The 19,688-nt window shown below is 45.5% G+C and overlaps 1 protein-coding gene and 1 long non-coding RNA gene across 5 annotated transcripts in view; one reads left to right on the top strand and one right to left on the bottom strand.

Annotated features, from left to right (window-relative positions):
• LOC126253457 (6-phosphofructo-2-kinase/fructose-2,6-bisphosphatase 2) overlaps positions 1-19,688 on the top strand; it is a 370,956-nt gene that overhangs the window by 241,308 nt on the left and 109,960 nt on the right. The window contains exon 1 of one of the 4 annotated variants that reach the window (XM_049954810.1): positions 11,554-11,710. The exons of the other annotated variants lie outside the window; for them this stretch is intronic. Within the exon in view, the coding sequence (XP_049810767.1) occupies positions 11,653-11,710 (58 nt within the window). The 5' untranslated portion in view covers positions 11,554-11,652. Of the gene's footprint in view, positions 1-11,553; positions 11,711-19,688 lie in introns of those variants that run through there. 4 annotated transcript variants of the gene reach the window in all.
• LOC126253458 (uncharacterized) lies at positions 10,583-13,565 on the bottom strand. Its single transcript, XR_007545965.1, has 2 exons — positions 13,516-13,565; positions 10,583-11,746 (listed from the first exon to the last, which is right to left on the bottom strand). It is a non-coding gene; the product is annotated as an uncharacterized LOC126253458 (long non-coding RNA).

Raw genomic sequence — 19,688 nt, 5'->3', positions numbered from 1 at the left:
AATGGTCGCACAGACACAGAAGACTAGAGTTTTTCCCCCTTGGCTTCCCTTACTTGCGCATTCGACCCCCTCTCTCTACCTACCTTTCCTCCCCTGTCACTCTGTCCACCTCCTCCTCCCACCTCTATCTGCCAATCTCTGCTTCTCCACTCTTTCTCCATCTCCTCCTCCCTCTCTATTTAACCCTCGCCTCCGCCCCTTGCTCCTTCTGTCTGTACATCTCCTCGTCCCCTCTCACTGTCCGTCAATTCCTCGCCTTCCTCTCTGCCCATCTTCACTGAACACCTCTCTCTGTCCATCTCGTCCTCCCTCTCTCTGTCCTTTTCCTCTTTTCCCTTGCCATGTCCATCTTATCCTCCTCCTGTTCTTTGTTCATCCCCTTCTCCCCTCCCTCTCAGTCCATCTTTATTCACCCCCTCCCTCTCTCCTCCTACCCCCTTCATCGTAATTGTCTCCTCCTGCCCCCTCTTCCTGTCCATCACTCCTCCCCACCTCTCCCTAACCATCTTCTCCTGCTCACTCTCACTCTCCGTCCCCTTCTGCCCACTCCCTCAGCCTTTCCATCCCCCCCTGCGCACTAGCACTGTCCATCCCATCCTCTATCTCGAACTTACCCTTGGGGTGTCCATATGCACATGTAGCCCTGCAAAACAGTTCTGTAAAGCAGGTCTTTACTAATCTAACAAGCCTATTATGCAGGGCAGTCTACACATCAAGGACTGGAAAATAATGTTTTTGCCTCTATCTCCACTCCTATTGGATTAGGAATTTCTAACATCTCAGTGCTGATAGTCATGAATTTTCCCATTTTTGTGCCACATTTGGTTGGAATACAACCAGAGAGATTCCACAGATACATACATACATACTGACTGATGTGTGTATACAGGGTGATCGGAAACAGTCTAAACCACTTGCACAGGTTTTGCAGGGTATGTTCCATTAAAAAATAATTGTTTAGAAAAAATCGATATGCTGCGCCCTTTTCACATTAATTAACACTGAATTTAGCCATTCAGGCCGTTGTGCATGGAAATTCAGGTGGCCCGCCAGGGACAGTGTCGCCAAATGAATTCTACGTTTCGTTTCCTTGAACTGAACAGTAAAACAATACAAAAACTGGACGTGGGAAAGTAGTAAGGATCGAACCCAAGGCAATGGCTGAGCACCCTTGTGCACTATCATCCATACTATGAGAACAACTGACACTAATTATATCTGGCAGGCCACTTCCGTGCTAATTAACTTGGGAAAGGCTCAATTTATCAAAATTTTTATAACAATTATTTCTCAGTGAAGCCTAAAGAATTAACACCCCTACAAGCTTTTGAGACTGGATCTGATTGCCTGTGTACTAGGCACTTCCCCATGGATTCACTCACAAATGGATTGCTACATATACTGAACACATCATCTGCACCCTCTCTCTATATCCATCACTTCCCCCCCCCCCCCTGTCTGCCCACCCCATTCTCCAACTGGGTCTAAGCAGAGGGACTCCATTGGATGCTCGGTTGTTTTCGCGGATCATGTCCTCAAGGTCTGAAGACCTCGAGATCTTACTATCTTCGACACGGAATTATATGCGATCTTGTGGCACCAGAGCAGGTAAGACATTTTTCGCATACCTCCTTCCATCCAAGTCGATGGGTTGAGGTCCTGCGTAGTTGTCTTCGCATAGGCCACAGCATTATGATGCATGGCTTCTTGCTCTGCTGCAATGACTCTCCGGAGTGTGGTGTCTGTGGCGTATGATCACTGAGCGCCACATTTTACTAGACTACATTTTTTTTGGATCAGAGGACAGCACCAGTTTTTCTGTCAGGCCTGCCTTCTAAATTTAAGTAACATTGAAATGAGCGTGGTTCGAGTTTTTGTTGGGTCTTGTCCACTGTCTCGTATAGGGTGCGTAAGGGATGCTGCGTTCTGGGAATTCTGTACAACAGTTCAAGCAAATAACATTAGTAGTTTATTTCTATAAAGCAGATTGACAATAGTTAAATGCGCAAAGGTGTCGCAAGCGATGGGCGACATGCAGCATAAATCCGAGTCCTGTGATATATGTAAAGTTCAGGCAAGTCTGTCACACAGTTTGTGAATCTCAACTAACTGTTCTCGTAGTATTCTCTGCTAGGCCGTGCTATGCTCCGCGAATACGTTCCACTAATGTCCGTGTACTGGAGCCGATCTGAGTAGCCGAGGCTGGCAGGATCGGCGCTTGTATTCACTTCGGCTTAAGGGCGCTCCTATCGTGGTGCGGTCCTATTCCGCGCATCATTGGCCGACGTCGTTTCACCGCCTTCTCTGGTCTTGCGTTCTTCGTCTTCGTTCCTGCGCTTGTTGTTACGCCAGAACAGTTTAAAGATTTTGTGAGCTATCCAACTTGTTTCCGCAAATTTTATGGAGATGGTTTTAATATGTTAACAGAGTGACTGGCTTACCCACGTTTTTTGTAAGTGGTCAGCTAATCACATTTCCCTGTGCTTTTCTTTTAGCCCTTCTGTGAGTTTACTTCTGTTTTACTCCCATGTATAGCACCTTTCATCCTCCTTACTCTCTCATTGTCTCCATCTCTTCCTTCCCATTCCATCTACCGATCATCTCCTCCCTTCTCTTCCACCTGCCCACCACACATCTACACCTTCGACCTGCCCCATGCATCTCACCTCCTCCCCCTCTCAGCTCTTCTCCACCCCCTGTCAGCCCCTCTCCTCCATCTCTCTGCTCATCTCCTCCATCTCTCAGCCTACCTCATCCCCCTCTCTGCCCATGTCCTCTCCCTGCCCATGTTCTCTTCCCCTCTCTCTGTACATCTCATCTCTCCTCTCTCCCAATCCACCTCCCCCCTCTCTCTATCTCCTCCTGCCCCTCTCCTTATCCATGCACTTTTCCCCACTTCTCTCTGCCCATCTCCACCTCTCCTCTCTCTTCTGATCCATCTTCTCCCTCTCTCTCTGCCTCCTCCTACCCTCTCCTTATCCATGTCCTCCACCCCACCACTACTGTTTCTGTCCACTTCCTCCTCCCCTCGCTATTTCTCTCCCATCCATCCCCTCTAAGCAGCACCCTCTCTGTCCAGCCCCTGCTGCACCCCTCTCTTCCTATTTATCCCCTACTCCCCTCATCTCTCGGTCCATCCCCTTCTGTACCCGTCTCAACCTTCCCCCTAGCCCAGTCCATCAGTACGTGTGACCCCTACAAAACAAGTCCACAGTTCTCCCACAACAGACCTGACATGCAGGGAAGCCTATACATCATGGGGTTGAACACCTTTTTTTGTCTCTGACATAGAGACTGCGATAAGACAGGCCAATACTGCTCCAGCAGAAAAAGTTTGTCGTGAAAGACAGTGTATACATCAGGGGCTGTAAAACCTTTCTTGCTGCTGATAGTAGGCTGCTCTGCAAAGAAGGTTGATATGGCAGGCAGTACCTGTTGAGCAGGACAGCCTGTGGCAGGACTATAAACACAAGTTTTGCTCTTATCCCAGCTCCTTTTGGAGCTATGAGGTTTTAAATCCCACAGTGCTGATACTCATAAAGTTTGCTATTTGTGTGCCAAATTTGGATGACAATGATCAAAGGGTTTGGGAGGAGATCCTGGCCACAAATACTTTCAGACTGCTTCTTATATACATATTATTATTCATCATGAAGTGGAATAGGCCCTTAGTCGGCAATCCAACAAATAATACAGTGTTATTACAAGAGCAGCAAAAATTACATAATGCTCACCAGCACGTCCAGACATGAGAGTTTTCATTAACAGATTTGAGGGATAAAATAAATGCTTGAAGAAGATCTACACCAGCGTTTTAATATCTGTTATAACAGAGATGATATAATGAAGCAAAATTCCCCTTAAAATAGTGATGGATACTACAGTACTCACTATTATCAGTGTTTAACTTAAGGCTATGATTGTGAACAGAGGTATGCATGCTATGTGAGTGTGTAAATGAAAGAAACTAGTTCATTTCAGTCATTCCCAGCTTTGATTGGGGGAGTAAGTCATTATTTTTTCGTAGTGGAGAGCATTTTTCTTTCTATCTACGTCTACATCCATACTCTGCAAACCACCGGGAAGTGCATGGTAGGGGTTACTTCCCAATGAAGCAGTTGTTAGGGTTTCTCCCAGCGTATGGAGCGCTGGAAGAACTATTGCTTAAACGCCTTTGTGTGCGCTGTAATTAGTATTGTCTTCGCGATCCATAAGGGAGCGACTGCTTTACTACCTTCCCGTGATTTACCGATAACACCTGTGGAATCAGAGCCGTATCTGTTTTGTTGTCGGCATCAGGTGTGTTCAACGTGTGAATAGCTGCTTTTACCTGGGTGGAATGATCTCCGCAGGCAGTCAGGAAACTAAAAAGTATCGCGTATTAAACACAGAACTAGAACTCCTTACTATTTTCGGGGCTCCTAGTTTTGTTCCCACGTCATTCTCTCAACATTAACTGTGAAATTTGGAAATTAATAAATATAAAGATATAAACGCCTTTACTAAAATGTTTATAGGGAGGTGGGGGGGGGGGAGGGTGGGTATCATGATACACCATTTTCCATTCGTGGCTGGACTATACTGATCTTGTTATAATCCTACCAACACATCTGTGAATTCTTTAGATGTTTGTTGTCGTGCTTACTTGATAAGGACGAGAGACAGTGAAATATTCCTCTAGAATTGTTCGCACTAACGTCTTGTACAAAATGTTCTATGCAGGTGCTCTGAATCCTTCCCAGAACACTTCGAACAAATCCAAGTTTTGTATTCGTCTTCCGTATTTTACTTTATCATTTCATATAGCCTCTCAGCTATGTATACTTGTGCATGTGATGTACCCACAACTTATTCGCATCAGTGTTGAAATATACACACATCAAAAAAAGTTTTGCATTGCCTCGGTTCTGAGAGTTCCGGAACCTGTGCAGAAAATTGGAATAGAGATCAACATAAATATCATTTTCGCCCTTTTTATGTGTGCATATGATAATTTTAAAGGTTAACAAGTAATTTCGCTGTATTTCGTTTATCCTTACTACACTCCTGGAAATTGATATAAGAACACCGTGAATTCATTGTCCCAGGAAGGGGAAACTTTATTGACACATTCCTGGGGTCAGATACATCACATGATCACACTGACAGAACCACAGGCACATAGACACAGGCAACAGAGCATGCACAATGTCGGCACTAGTACAGTGTATATCCACCTTTTGCAGCAATGCAGGCTGCTATTCTCCCATGGAGACGATCGTAGAGATGCTGGATGTAGTCCTGTGGAACGGCTTGCCATGCCATTTGCACCTGGCGCCTCAGTTGGACCAGCGTTCGTGCTGGACGTGCAGACCGCGTGAGACGACGCTTCATCCAGTCCCAAACATGCTCAATGGGGGACAGATCCGGAGATCTTGCTGGCCAGGATAGTTGACTTACACCTTCTAGAGCACGTTGGGTGGCACAGGATACATGCGGACGTGCATTGTCCTGTTGGAACAGCAAGTTCCCTTGCCGGTCTAGGAATGGTAGAACGATGGGTTCGATGACGGTTTGGATGTACCGTGCACTATTCAGTGTCCCCTCGACGATCACCAGTGGTGTACGGCCAGTGTAGGAGATCGCTCCTCACATCATGATGCCGGGTGTTGGCCCTGTGTGCCTCGGTCGTATGCAGTCCTGATTGTGGCGCTCACCTGCACGGCGCCAAACACGCATACGACCATCATTGGCACCAAGGCAGAAGCGACTCTCATCGCTGAAGACGACACGTCTCCATTCGTCCCTCCATTCACGCCTGTCGTGACACCACTGGAGGCGGGCTGCACGATGTTGGGGCGTGAGCGGAAGACGGCCTAACGGTGTGCGGGACCGTAGCCCAGCTTCATGGAGACGGTTGCGAATGGTCCTCGCCGATACCCCAGGAGCAACAGTGTCCCTAATTTGCTGGGAAGTGGCGGTGCGGTCCCCTACGGCACTGCGTAGGATCCTACGGTCTTGGCGTGCATCCGTGCGTCGCTGCGGTCCGGTCCCAGGTCGACGGGCACGTGCACCTTCCGCCGACCACTGGCGACAACATCGATGTACTGTGGAGACCTCACGCCCCACGTGTTGAGCAATTCGGCGGTACGTCCACCCGGCCTCCCGCATGCCCACTATACGCCCTCGCTCAAAGTCCGTCAACTGCACATACGGTTCACGTCCACGCTGTCGCGGCATGCTACCAGTGTTAAAGACTGCGATGGAGCTCCGTATGCCACGGCAAACTGGCTGACACTGACGGCGGCGGTACACAAATGCTGCGCAGCTAGCGCCATTCGACGGCCAACACCGCGGTTCCTGGTGTGTCCGCTGTGCCGTGCGTGTGATCATTGCTTGTACAGCCCTCTCGCAGTGTCCGGAGCAAGTATGGTGGGTCTGACACACTGGTGTCAATGTGTTCTTTTTTCCATTTCCAGGAGTGTACAAAAAGTAACGTGTGGTTAAAATCTCTCAATGAAAGAGCGCCAAAGTCACACAACAACGACCATATTCGGATGAGCTAAGGGAGACACTGAGAGATATGACGCCGTAATGAATACTCAGCGCCTCTGTTCGTTAGATCCGAGACCTACGACCTTCGTGGGTACCTTTTGAATGAAATGTTGATTTCCCGTGGGCCCAGCACGGAGCAGAAAGTTCGTGAAGTGTGGTTGATAAGCCGACTAGTATGACTTATGATAAACTAATTATTTTAGTTGTGCAGACAGAAGTCGGACGAACGTGCAGGCCATTGAGTTTGCCGTTGTCTACCTGAGGATCTGTAATGCTAGACATCGGTCACTTCGTTTCAAACACAGTGAAACCATACAGCTGCAACAAGCAGTGTAACTAATTTCGAAAATACAGTAATGAATCATTTGAAAATGGGGAAAAAATCTGCAATTGTGTATTCAGAGGAAATAAAATAAGATGAAAGTATTATCATTTAGACGATAGCTGAGTGGTCTGCGATATTTGGCCTTCTCAGTGGCCTCTTAGGTAGGGATTTTAATGTGTTTGGAGGGTGGTTTCTTCGCCTGTTATCTTCCAACTGCTCAACTAGGCACAGTCCCCTGTTAAACCATGTTAGACATTTTAGATGTTGTGTGATTATAGTCTGTGTGTGAGAGTGTGTTCCAGGGTGGCTGAGATTACAGTTTATATGGTACCATCTGTTGTATGTTTTTCACGAAAAGAAGTCACATTCGTCTCCCATCAACTGAGTACAGGTGCTGATGATCTCGCTCTTGAACGTCCTATACATTCCACCGCGAGCAACACAACCACAACCGCTCGAGATATGAAACTACCTGTTCCGTAAAGCTGTTTGGAAAAAAGTGCAGAGCGCTTTCAGTGGACCCTAACGACAGACGTACAGAGCGATTGTATTGTAAAATCCCTCGTCCCGCTCGGTGAGGGATATGAAATGGAAATGCGCTCAGTAGTAGGTATTGCGAATGGCAGGGGTCGGTTCTTATATTTGATACTAGGAAACAGTAATCTGTCTACGGGAGACAGTTCTTGTAAAACATTTGTAAGGGGCTATTCTGGAATACTATTCCAGTGAGTGGTGCTTGTATCTTGTTGAACGTCGAGGGTACACAAAGAAGAGCACCTAGAATATTTACATCCTTATAGTTTGACGTTATCATCAGACAGGTCTACACAAGCAATTTTTAAGTGGTTTTGGCGTGATTTAACATATGTCATAGTCGTAAGCCATACCACTGTGAGCTGTAACACGTAGTCCACATTGCGAATAAGATTGCATCACGTGCTTCATTCGATCAACGAATCTACAGATGTGCACTGTGACGATGTCAAACATTACATACAGCACATCGTATGACCTCACGTTATGACGTGTTCTAAGGAACTTAAAAACATTGGAAAATGACTTATGTGCAATAAAACTGACCAACGAAAGCTATTTTCTCAGTATATGACATATTGAGTGTTCCGTGGTAGTATGGTAAAGTATATTGTGCGAGACGTGAAAACACACGTTGTTAATGTAACAACAGACTATTCAGTGTGCAAGTGCTAATGGGAAACATCTGTGATAAGTGCATCAAAATCATAATTTGTGCTACACGAAAAATGCAACTTTCCAGAAACAACGAGGACTTTTTTTTCAATTAGCATCACGGCACTGTTAACATTCAACGGCTGATGATTAAATGCAATGCAGCCATCTGCAGCTGAACAAAATGCTCAAAAGTGTGGTGAAAATATTTCATGTAAACAAACTGCGACATACACTCCTGGAAATTGAAATAAGAACACCGTGAATTCATTGTCCCAGGAAGGGGAAACTTTATTGACACATTCCTGGGGTCAGATACATCACATGATCACACTGACAGAACCACAGGCACATAGACACAGGCAACAGAGCATGTACAATGTCGGCACTAGTACAGTGTATATCCACCTTTCGCAGCAATGCAGGCTGCTATTCTCCCATGGAGACGATCGTAGAGATGCTGGATGTAGTCCTGTGGAACGGCTTGCCATGCCATTTGCACCTGGCGCCTCAGTTGGACCAGCGTTCGTGCTGGACGTGCAGACCGCGTGAGACGACGCTTCATCCAGTCCCAAACATGCTCAATGGGGGACAGATCCGGAGATCTTGCTGGCCAGGGTAGTTGACGTAGACCTTCTAGAGCACGTTGGGTGGCACGGGATACATGCGGACGTGCATTGTCCTGTTGGAACAGCAAGTTCCCTTGCCGGTCTAGGAATGGTAGAACGATGGGTTCGATGACGGTTTGGATGTACCGTGCACTATTCAGTGTCCCCTCGACGATCACCAGTGGTGTACGGCCAGTGTAGGAGATCGCTCCCCACACCATGATGCCGGGTGTTGGCCCTGTGTGCCTCGGTCGTATGCAGTCCTGATTGTGGCGCTCACCTGCACGGCGCCAAACACGCATACGACCATCATTGGCACCGAGGCAGAAGCGACTCTCATCGCTGAAGACGACACGTCTCCATTCGTCCCTCCATTCACGCCTGTCGCGACACCACTGGAGGCGGGCTGCACGATGTTGGGGCGTGAGCGGAAGACGGCCTAACGGTGTGCGGGACCGTAGCCCAGCTTCATGGAGACGGTTGCGAATGGTCCTCGCCGATACCCCAGGAGCAACAGTGTCCCTAATTTGCTGGGAAGTAGCGGTGCGGTCCCCTACGGCACTGCGTAGGATCCTACGGTCTTGGCGTGCATCCGTGCGTCGCTGCGGTCCGGTCCCAGGTCGACGGGCACGTGCACCTTCCGCCGACCACTGGCGACAACATCGATGTACTGTGGAGACCTCACGCCCCACGTGTTGAGCAATTCGGCGGTACGTCCACCCGGCCTTCTGCATGCCCACTATACGCCCTCGCTCAACGTCCGTCAACTGCACATACGGTTCACGTCCACGCTGTCGCGGCATGCTACCAGTGTTAAAGACTGCGATGGAGCTCCGTATGCCACGGCAAACTGGCTGACACTGACGGCGGCGGTGCACAAATGCTGCGCAGCTAGCGCCATTCGACGGCCAACACCGCGGTTCCTGGTGTGTCCGCTGTGCCGTGCGTGTGATCATTGCTTGTACAACCCTCTCGCAGTGTCCGGAGCAAGTATGGTGGGTCTGACACACCGGTGTCAATGTGTTCTTTTTTCCATTTCCAGGAGTGTAGAAGCCCACCCAAGGGAAAACATACTGACATGCTTGTATGACTCTCGGGATAGTGTAACAAAGGCGCTGAGAAATATGAACTGACTTGGACACGAAGAACGATATCCCCAATAGCGTAATTAGAAAATTCCAAAGAAATAATAGCCTAGTTTCCATATATCAGTAGTTAAAAGATGTGTGTTTCACTGTGAGAAGGCTTTCTCTCTCATTCAGTTTTGTATCGCGAATATTACGAATCTGATAATTGCGATATTACGAATCTGATAACTGCGCATTAAGAGTTATTAACTTTATATAATTACTTAGACAACTGTAGCCTTAAGTTCTAACAAGCACAACGCAATTATCTTTTCGTCGCGTGCGCGTCTCCGGGCCTCTTCCATTGTAACGTATTTAGATGCTTGTGGCGGTGTATAGAAGTCGGTTTCATTTGTAATTTAGTTTCCTAATATTTAACGGTTCCCCCTTTTCTTTCTTTTTGAACAAGTCTTCTGAATAGTGGAAATGTCAAACGTTCAAAGTGTCAAGTCTCACATTTGTCAGATGTATCTCTCACATTTGTCAATGTATCTCTTTTAGTACATAACTTATTTGTATCGAGAAAATTGAAGAAGTATTCTGATACCATAGAACGATGCTCCTCAGCACTGCAAAAAATAGGCAAATTAGAAAATAAATATTTTATTAAGAACGTTCTAGGTACAATACCAGGGAACTGATTGGTTTTAAGTGCCAATAAGAAAGTCTTGTCCCAAGTGCCATTAATAATGAAGCACTAAGTTTTATTTGTGATAATACAAGTACAGGGATAGAGCAGTAATGTTTTAAGTAGTAGAACCCTAGTTACAAAAACCATTTTTCCCATTTTTTACATTCGAGGGAAAAAAAAACTTTCAGTATTGATGTATGTTTCTTACACACTGCCAACTTGAGTTTAGATGTAAAGTTTACTGCTGAACTTCCTGCACTGCTAAGGAAGAAATGGCTTTCTTAACATTTTCCAGACACAAGACACACGTTGTTTTTTGTGTGTTCATTCTCTAACTTTTTTTACTGTTTTTGAAACCCAAAGTATTTCTTTCCGTTACAAAGATGTTTTACTGATACAAACAACTGTTTACAAGCTCTCTGATTACCACACAAACTACATGAAATTGGAGAATACATTGATATTTCGAACTCCAGAGGGAAGCACTGCTTCGCACAAAGACTATGCGCCATCTAGTGACAAATGTTCGCAACATCCTCTCCATGATTTGGAACTTGGAACGAATGTAGGGACGTGCTACAGAGTACGGAAAACGCAACAAATTTGAAAACGCATTTTGTGGAGAAATGGCACTTACAGTGTTGACATTTCCACTCTTCATCTAATGACGAGTTGATCATAAGATCGAAACCGGTAATGATGCCACTTTCGTGACCTGTAGATGAAATACCTCTTAATAGTTTCAAAAAGTCCCAAAGAAAAAGTTCTTCAGCTTCTTACGTCACGTAGTTTTCCTGTAGGGACAATGATAGTAACTAAAGACTGGTAGCACTTTCTCACGTTCAATTCGTGAATTGAACTTAAGGAAGTAGCTGTACCCTCCGACTCTCTACAATGGCAGCTGAGTGTAAGGTGTGGAGCTATTAGCTGAGTATGTGCGCATCTGTCGGAGCTGAAGCGTGAGCTTCGCGACAGAGTCGGCGGTAAATTGGGAAAGATTGTGATTTGTGAGGAGAGCAATTGTGTGCCGGTCAGTGGGCAGATATGTGTCGAGCGCGTGCTGCGCTCTGTGTGTGGCGGAGGTCGGCGCCTGGCCGCTGCATGCCCGCTTGATAGAGCCGGCGGCTTAGGTTAGCCGAGGTCGCGCCACCACCACCACCATTCGCTGCCGCAGACTTTGCCAGCGCCGCTCTTCGTTGCGAGGCGTCCCCTGCCGCTGCCGTCGCCGCCGCCGCTGCCATGGAAACCAAGGTCTCTCTCGGCTGGAAGCACCTCAACAAGGAGACCTTCGGCACAGGTAAGGAGCCAGCCGTTGGCCGCCTTCTCACTCGGTCTGGAACAGCCGCAAAAAGACCGCGTTTCAGAGTATTCGAGCCTCGTTTTCTCGGAACTGGACTGTTTCTGCCAAGCTCTCTCCACGCGGTTCGCTTCGACGTAAAGTAACCGCGCTCGCACTGCAGCGGTCGAAATACAGTATAGAGTGAAGTGTGCCTATAAGACGATGTCGTATGGAAAAGTGTGCAAGTGTAAACAGTGACTACCTGTTACTACAGTTGTTTTAAGGTGCTGTGTTTGGTACTACGCTGTGCAGCTGAGACTTCGTCGCTAATGATAAACTATACTTTGAATTACAGTGTTCTTTCCTAGTAATGATAATGTCGCATACAACTGTGAATTTTCCGGCTGCGGATTATCCTTTCATAGTTGGCGATTATTGACCAAATAAAGAGCGAAGCCTGAGGTATTCTGTTGTAATTAGAACGAATATTGTGATTAGGAATACAAATTTCACGTCATGAAGATGCAGAGCATAAAAATACCCGCGAGTGGTTGATTAGTGACTTCTCTCAACTGACATTAGAGTAGTTGATTGACGCGGATATAGTAAGCTAAGTGTTCAGTAGTGGAATAGGACCGAGCGAGGTGGCGCTGTGGTTAGCACACTGGACTCTCATTCGGGAGGACGACAGTTCAAACACGAGTCCGGCCATCCTGATTTATGTTTTCCGTGATTTTCCTAAACCACTTCCGGCAAATGCCGGGATGGTCCCTCTGAAAGGGCACGGCCGACTTCCTTCCCCATTCTTCCCTAATCCGCTGGGACCAATGACCTCGCTGTTTGGTCTTCTCCCTCACATTAACCAACTAGCCTAATCCCCCGTGATTATTAGAGGAATAGGGACAGGACGATATTATCAGGCACACCGAGTCACCGAAATGCATGGATCTGTTATTACAGCAAGCAGTTTGAAATTCATCTCTCTATACTGATGATTGCACTGCAGAGAATGAGGACTGTCGTAAAGAAGAAAGTGGAAAAAAAAACGGAAACAGAAAAGAATGGACGATTCTGTCCCGAACGTGAACTGAAAGCTAGTAATTCGAAATGCAGTGTGTTTACGTGTGTTACCTGTAAATAAGTTGTCAGTTTCCGGCGATTATAACGTAACTAATCCAGTAGGCTTTCAAATGTGGCACGTAGCGTGTTTCGTAATTACAGTAAATATCAGTTTCCACCTAGTGTTGTGTCCGCTTTAATCAGGATAGTCGTGAGCTTGTTGTATTTGCAGTTCGGTGCCTCATGCGCTGTACCACTAACTATTCGTATAAGGAGGAGAAATTTCATCTGCGAAAACGTAACAATTTTCCGGTCATCGGAAAGGGAAACGTCTGATTGTATTAGAAGTGTGAACACGCCCTGTTAGAATAATGTCTCCTTGACAAGCTTGGAAACGATAGAGGCGCTGTTGAAAATTGGCCAAAGATGATCCCATATAGGCTTACGTACGTCAGAAATTACTGAAGGTGGCTCACATATTTCGTAACTGAGAGGGATTACATGTCGATATGTCAACATCGAATGATAAACAAGTGTCGTTTTTCCTTATACGAAGGAAGATCCAAGCTGTGAGTGCAACGTATGCTGCTACAGTGCGGAAAAACTTCAAGAGTACAAATTGGCCAAGACAGCTCTTTTATAATAGAATTTCTTGATATGTATCGTGTGATTCTTTGCCCTAGCTATTAGAAGGATGCAATACCCATACTATCTGTCTTTATACACGCACAGATTAACTTATTATAACAACCAGATGTACTTACTAGTCCGAGAACAAGCTGCAAAAGTAACTTGAGCGCAAGCGTTGTGGGTGAAGGCGGTCTTGTTTACGACGATTCTTTTTGCAAAGACCTTCGCTGACGCAAGGTTGGTGGTGACAGCGCGATACCTCAGCGTGATTACGTCAGCAACGATAGCAATAGTTCTTAGGTTGCGTCTGCACCGCGTTCCCACATCAACCCGACGTTCCATGATGCCACGTCCGTTTTAGTTTTCTTCTCTCCGTGCGTAAATAATTGTAATAGCTGAATTTTTATCAAGTACATATGTACGAGGAGTCCAGCTCCTGTGTAATGTTGAGATTGACGGACGCTGAAATTACGTAATTCATGTACAGAAAAGAGGCTCAGCGATTATTAAATTTATGGATATATTTTTAGTAACTCAGCATTTTTTTTACAGTCGGTAATACAGATCATTCATGCGCTGCTAAATAAAATTTCCATTCTTCTGAAGGAACCTAACCTTCAGAGTGATCCCATCCTTTTGCTTCAGTGTTTTGTCTTTCTTGTGATAGTGCCTGCTACCGACGGGAAATAACCTAGCCACCAAAGGGAAATTGGTTTCATTGTAATTCTCTCGACAGATGCCCATCATGCAGCCACAAACGCCTAGGAGGAAAGCCGTGTACGCCATCTGCATGTGAACGACGTAAGCTTACGTGCGTTTTGGTTTTTTTCTGTTGTTTTCCTACTGAGGCACAGCACGAAATTGACTGGACAAAGGTATAATAATGCCAAAAAACCACATTCACGCTGGCTGTTGCATCAGACCAGCATATGCCAATGCGGTGCTTAGTTCGATTCGACTCTGGGTGTGTCAAATCTTTCTCCCTAGTAACTGTCAGGCTGTGGTGTGAGGACTACTGGGAAACGTCTTCCACTTTCTACTAGGCCGTATCCGTGGTGTACGGTCAGTTGGAGCAAGGGTATAGAAGACTATTCATGCATGTGTTGGCACTTCACGTGGTCCCGATCCGCCTCCGTAGACGACGTCTGTAAAGCTCGCCTGTGCGGTGGTGTTCGATTCGGAGATAAGCCTGTTTGAATACTAGTAGTGGTAGAAATTTTCACCATCAGATTTTGGCCGGGAAAGGGAAGAGAAGTGGTAGTTTAATGATCCTGATCACCAAACAATCTTTGCGCCAATGTTCTGGATTAAATTACCAGCCTCCTCGCAATGTCTCTTGAAGTAACGACATGTGTTACTGTTGATGGCGATCCGTCAGTCGGATGGGGACGTCATGCTCGGCGGGCTCCTTTGTCCTATTAGAGAGAAGTAGGTTATGTGCTGGTACCGGGTTTCTCTCTCACACTTCTTACATCATCATCATCATACAACACAGACAACAGTGTACTATACACGCATCCATTACACTCGGCTACTATGTACAATTACACATCCATATGAAAATGGGCCGAAGTGCGCGGAAGAACACCACCCTTTCCGACTTTCGGCTGAACCCACCCCATGGGATATCCCAGCCAGCAATGCCATACGATATTTACACTGACATATGGCCCCAGAACCCAGCACACCAAAGCAATGGTCCCGGCGGAGGTTCGAGTCCTCCCTCGGGTATGGGTGGGTGTGTTTGTCCTTAGGATAATTTACGTTAAGTAGTGTGTAAGCTTAGGGACTGATGGCCTTAGCAGTTAAGTCCCATAAGATTTCTCACGCATTTGGACATTTGAAATCAGCATACATTGCACGATTTAGATTGCCATCGATAAAATGGGGGCCAATTATCCTTCCTCCCATAATGCCGCACCATACATTAACACGCCAAGGTCGCTGATGTTCCACTTGTCGCAGCCATCGTGGATTTTCCGTTGCCCAACAGTGCATATTATGCTGGTTTACGTTACCGCTGTTGGTGAATGACGCTTCGTCGCTAAGTAGAACGCGTGCAAAAAATCTGTCATCGTCCCGTAATTTCTCTTGTGCCCAGTGGCAGGACTGTACACGATGTTCAAAGTCGTCGAAATGCAATTCCTGGTGCATAGAAATATGGTACGGGTGCCATCGATGTTGATGTAGCAGCATTCTCAATACCGACGTTTTTGAGATTCCCGATTCTCGTGCAGTTTGTCTGCTACTGATGTGCGGATTAGCCGCGACAGCAGCTAAAACACCTACTTGGGCATCATCATTTGTTGCAGGTCGTGGTTGACGTTTCACATGTGGCTGAACAGTTCCTGATTCCTTAAATAACGTAACTATCCGGCGAACGGTCCGGTCACTTAGATGATGGCCCTGCGGTTCTAGGCGCTGCAGTCCGGAACCGCGGGACTGCTACGGTCGCAGGTTCGAATCCTGCCTCGGGCATGGATGTGTGTGATGTCCGTAGGTTGGTTACGTTTAAGTAGTTCTAAGTTCTAGGGGACTGATGACGTAAGATGTTAAGTCCCATAGTGCTCAGAGCCATTTGAACCATTTTGAACACTTGGATGATGTCGTCCAGGATACCGAGCAGCACACGCCCGTTGGGCATTTTGATCACAATAGCCATACATCAACACGATATCGACCTTTTCCGCAATTGGTAAACGGTCCATTTTAACACAGGCAATGTATCACGAAGCAAATAAATACCGTCCGCACTGGCGGTATGTTACGTGATACCACATACTTATATGTTTGTGACTATTATAGCGCCATCTATCACAAAACGAAAAAAGTGATCCAACTAAAACATTCATGTTTCTTTACGTACTACACGAAAATGCAATAAAAATGGGGGTTCCTATTTAAAAAAAAAGTTGATATCCGTTTTACCTTTGGCAGCAGCATATAGCGGGCCAACCATAGCGCCATCTGGTCTCCCCCATGAAGATAGACAATTTCGTTCTTTGTAGTTTTTTCGTTTGACGCTTATTTAGTGGTGATATTTGGCCCGGTCACGATCAATGGACCACCCTGTATATACATTTTTTTCCTAATTGCCGATAACTCAGATACCAATTTTCACAGATGTAGCTTTAAAAATGCGTTATAGTTCTTTAATAATGATTTGTTTTTCAAAAAATCTTTCATCCGCGCTTTCAGCCCCTTAGGGGTGGAATTTCGAAAAAATCCTTTTTTAAAGGATGCCTACAGTTTAAGAAGTCCAACACCCTCTCAAAATTTCAGGTTTCTATTCTTAGCGCTTTTGGTTGGGCGATGATGAGTCGGTGAACCAGCAGGACATTTACTTTTTTTTAATAAAGATTTGTAGTGATTCTGTTAAACTGTTGTTTACCTTCGACGGGATAAGAGAAAGAATTATCGTCATTGTAGATGGCATACGCAAGTGTTTACAGGACATCGTCACTGAACAATACTAGTAATAGAATGATAGCTGCCTGGTTACCAGAATGGAAATGGAAATGCCGTGTGGCTAGGGCCTCCCGTCGGGTAGACCGTTCGCCTGGTGCAAGTCTTTCGAGTTGAAGCCATTTCGGCGACTTGCATGTCGATGGGGATGAAATGATGATAAGGACAAATCTCCGACCCAGCCGAGAATCGAATCCGGGCCGTTAGGTATGACATTCCGTCGCGCTGACCACTCAGCTACCAGGGGCGGACGTTACCAGAATGACAGCACTTGAGTATCAATCGCCACAAAGAACGATCGGCACATGCGAAACCTCAGACTCGGATTAGCATGTCCAAAAGCTGATATCGAGATGACAGTTCGGCATGAGCTGAGCTGCAGGAAGTAAACGTGCACGATTAGATGCCACTCTCCAATCATCTGATCACCACCAGCAGATATAGCCCAGACTAGGGCCGATTGGAAGAGAATAAAACACTATGATGAATTATTTTCCACTTTGTTTGATAGGAACAAATTAAAGAACGGCATCGTTGCCACCATATCGTTATTTTAAAATAGTTCTTTGTTAATCACTACTGCCTAGTTTAACATTATCAAGTACGTCTACAAAGATAATAACACACCAGCAAACCAGAAGTAAATGGAAGCTGAAAAAATAAAGGGGCTTGAGGACAGTGGGTTCAACAAAGTACCACAGTAAGGGCACAGAAAATAACTTGACAGAGATTTGAGAAACAACACGGCTGTATTCTTCAATAAAAAGTGAGACTCATCCAGAAAGGAAACAATGACGAAATAGAGTACCGTTAACAGCCAAAGCTGGTACTATATCGTACGGATTGATGGGAATTGTAAACAGAAATTTTAATCATAAATTGAAAATAAGATCTGTCCCTAAGGTGGTGAGCACAACAATCATTGCTTCTGACCATAGTGGACCACTGACGTGACAAACACACTGTTAGATTAATACCGAGGTCAGAAGTATTGGTAAGTGTAGGAAAGAGCAAGGGCATCTGTAGTGAGGATGACAGTTAATGTGGAGAACCGAACTTCCAACATGTTATCTTTACCTGGCTTGGCTGTGGAATCTGGAGAGTTGGCGGGAACATCTGGCGTTGCAGCAGCTACAGTGGCTGTGAATTACGAAGTAATAAAATTGCGACGCGGTTGGTAAAATTAATGTTCCGCAAATCATGGCCTAATGCATAGAGAAATTCCTGATTTCCTCTGCTCGCCAACACTGGCTAACCTTGCCTGTCAGTTTGTATACGAAAAAGAGTTCTTTGGTCATATAGTTCTTTGAATCTAAATAGCATATCGAAATTTAAATTACGTGACCACGGACCTTTAATTTTATTCATTAAATTTTACTATTATTTAAGAGAAATCTCTCGACATTTGAGGTGCTAAATGTGGAGTAATTGTAGGCGCGCAAACAACATTAAAAATAAACAATAAAAAACACACATAATCACAAACAACACAAAGTATAACTCCGAAATAGGTACCCAAATGTTACACTTGCACACAGCTGTTTACATTTCCGCCACACGTGTATTAGTATGCGCAGGAATATTTAGAACTGTCTGTCAGTGTACAGTTAGAAGTCATTCTAATAGAAACGCGTCAACTTTGTGTACGGTGAAATGTACAACAAGAATGGGTTTCGGACGACCTGCTTCCTACAGTTGAGGATGGTTTTGCTATGATAAGCAAAGGATGGAAGATTAGAAACTAAAGTAATAACAGACGCTAATAGCTCCGTTGAAGAAGGATGGAGGAAGTGGCTTAAGAAAACCACTAATAGACTAAGTCAGGATGGCCAGAACGTGATTTGAAGACAGCTCTTCCCGAACCTTGTTTTCAAAGTTTTGTTGTTACTTTCCAAGGAACAGTTAGTGATTATATGACATGCATTATATGACATCTACCATCATAAGATCGCCTCTGCCAAGAAAACAGTGCCCCACCCAAGTTACGCTTGTCGGTGTGTTCAGGGTTAGTGCGATGAACACGCTGGCGACGTCAGCACTGAAGAGCAATTGTGCTCGCTTTTAGCAGAGAATCGAACACACATTTTCTCTCCCTTCATTACTAGCGCAGATGATTGCCGCTATACATTTGGATCTGTTTCGTAAGGTGTATGAATTCTTTGATACTTTATGACTTAAAGTCTACGTTCCAGTTCTTATGGGGTCGTAGTATTTTTTTTTCTTTTTTTTTTTTTTTTTTAGCACATACCGTTAACACTACTGTCGCCACTAACAGCGCTTTGCGTTTCTAAAAAATGCTATGTTGCACCAGGATGGGATTTACAGATTGAACAAAAAGTCCTCTTTGTTCCTGATGGAGTGCTCCGGATCACAGGCCGGATGTAGGCAAAGAGGCACCAATAGGAGTGCCTATGACTCATTTACGTTCGGCAATCACTCTGCGACAAATTCCAAGGATTCGTTACTTTAGAATTGGATAAACCTGGTACAACGCCACACCCAACATCATCTTTAAGCTGTTCACAGTAGTTTGAGGTTCTAAATGCGGAGTAATGGACATATACGTCGGTCTTGTTATGTTTGGAGTGACGTCTTTGCTTGGAGCGAGTTAACGCGCCAAGCAAAGTAAGAGCAATCATCCAATCAAGCGTACCAGTGTAAACGCAGGGAGTCGCTTCATACTTGCGTCTTGGTGATACATTGCGCTATTATCGTTTGAGACACAGAAATTGTTTGATATAATCTTACACGTTGACCCCTTCGCGATATTCTCTTTCGTTCTGTGCATCTTTCTTGTATTAGATTAGATTAGACTAAGTTTTCGTTCCATAGATCCAAAAAT

This window comes from Schistocerca nitens, chromosome 4 (assembly GCF_023898315.1).
Source record: "Schistocerca nitens isolate TAMUIC-IGC-003100 chromosome 4, iqSchNite1.1, whole genome shotgun sequence".
Lineage (NCBI taxonomy): Eukaryota > Metazoa > Arthropoda > Insecta > Orthoptera > Acrididae > Schistocerca > Schistocerca nitens.
The sequence above is the reverse complement of the archived record's forward strand: the minus strand, read 5'-3'. Positions and strand labels throughout refer to the sequence as shown.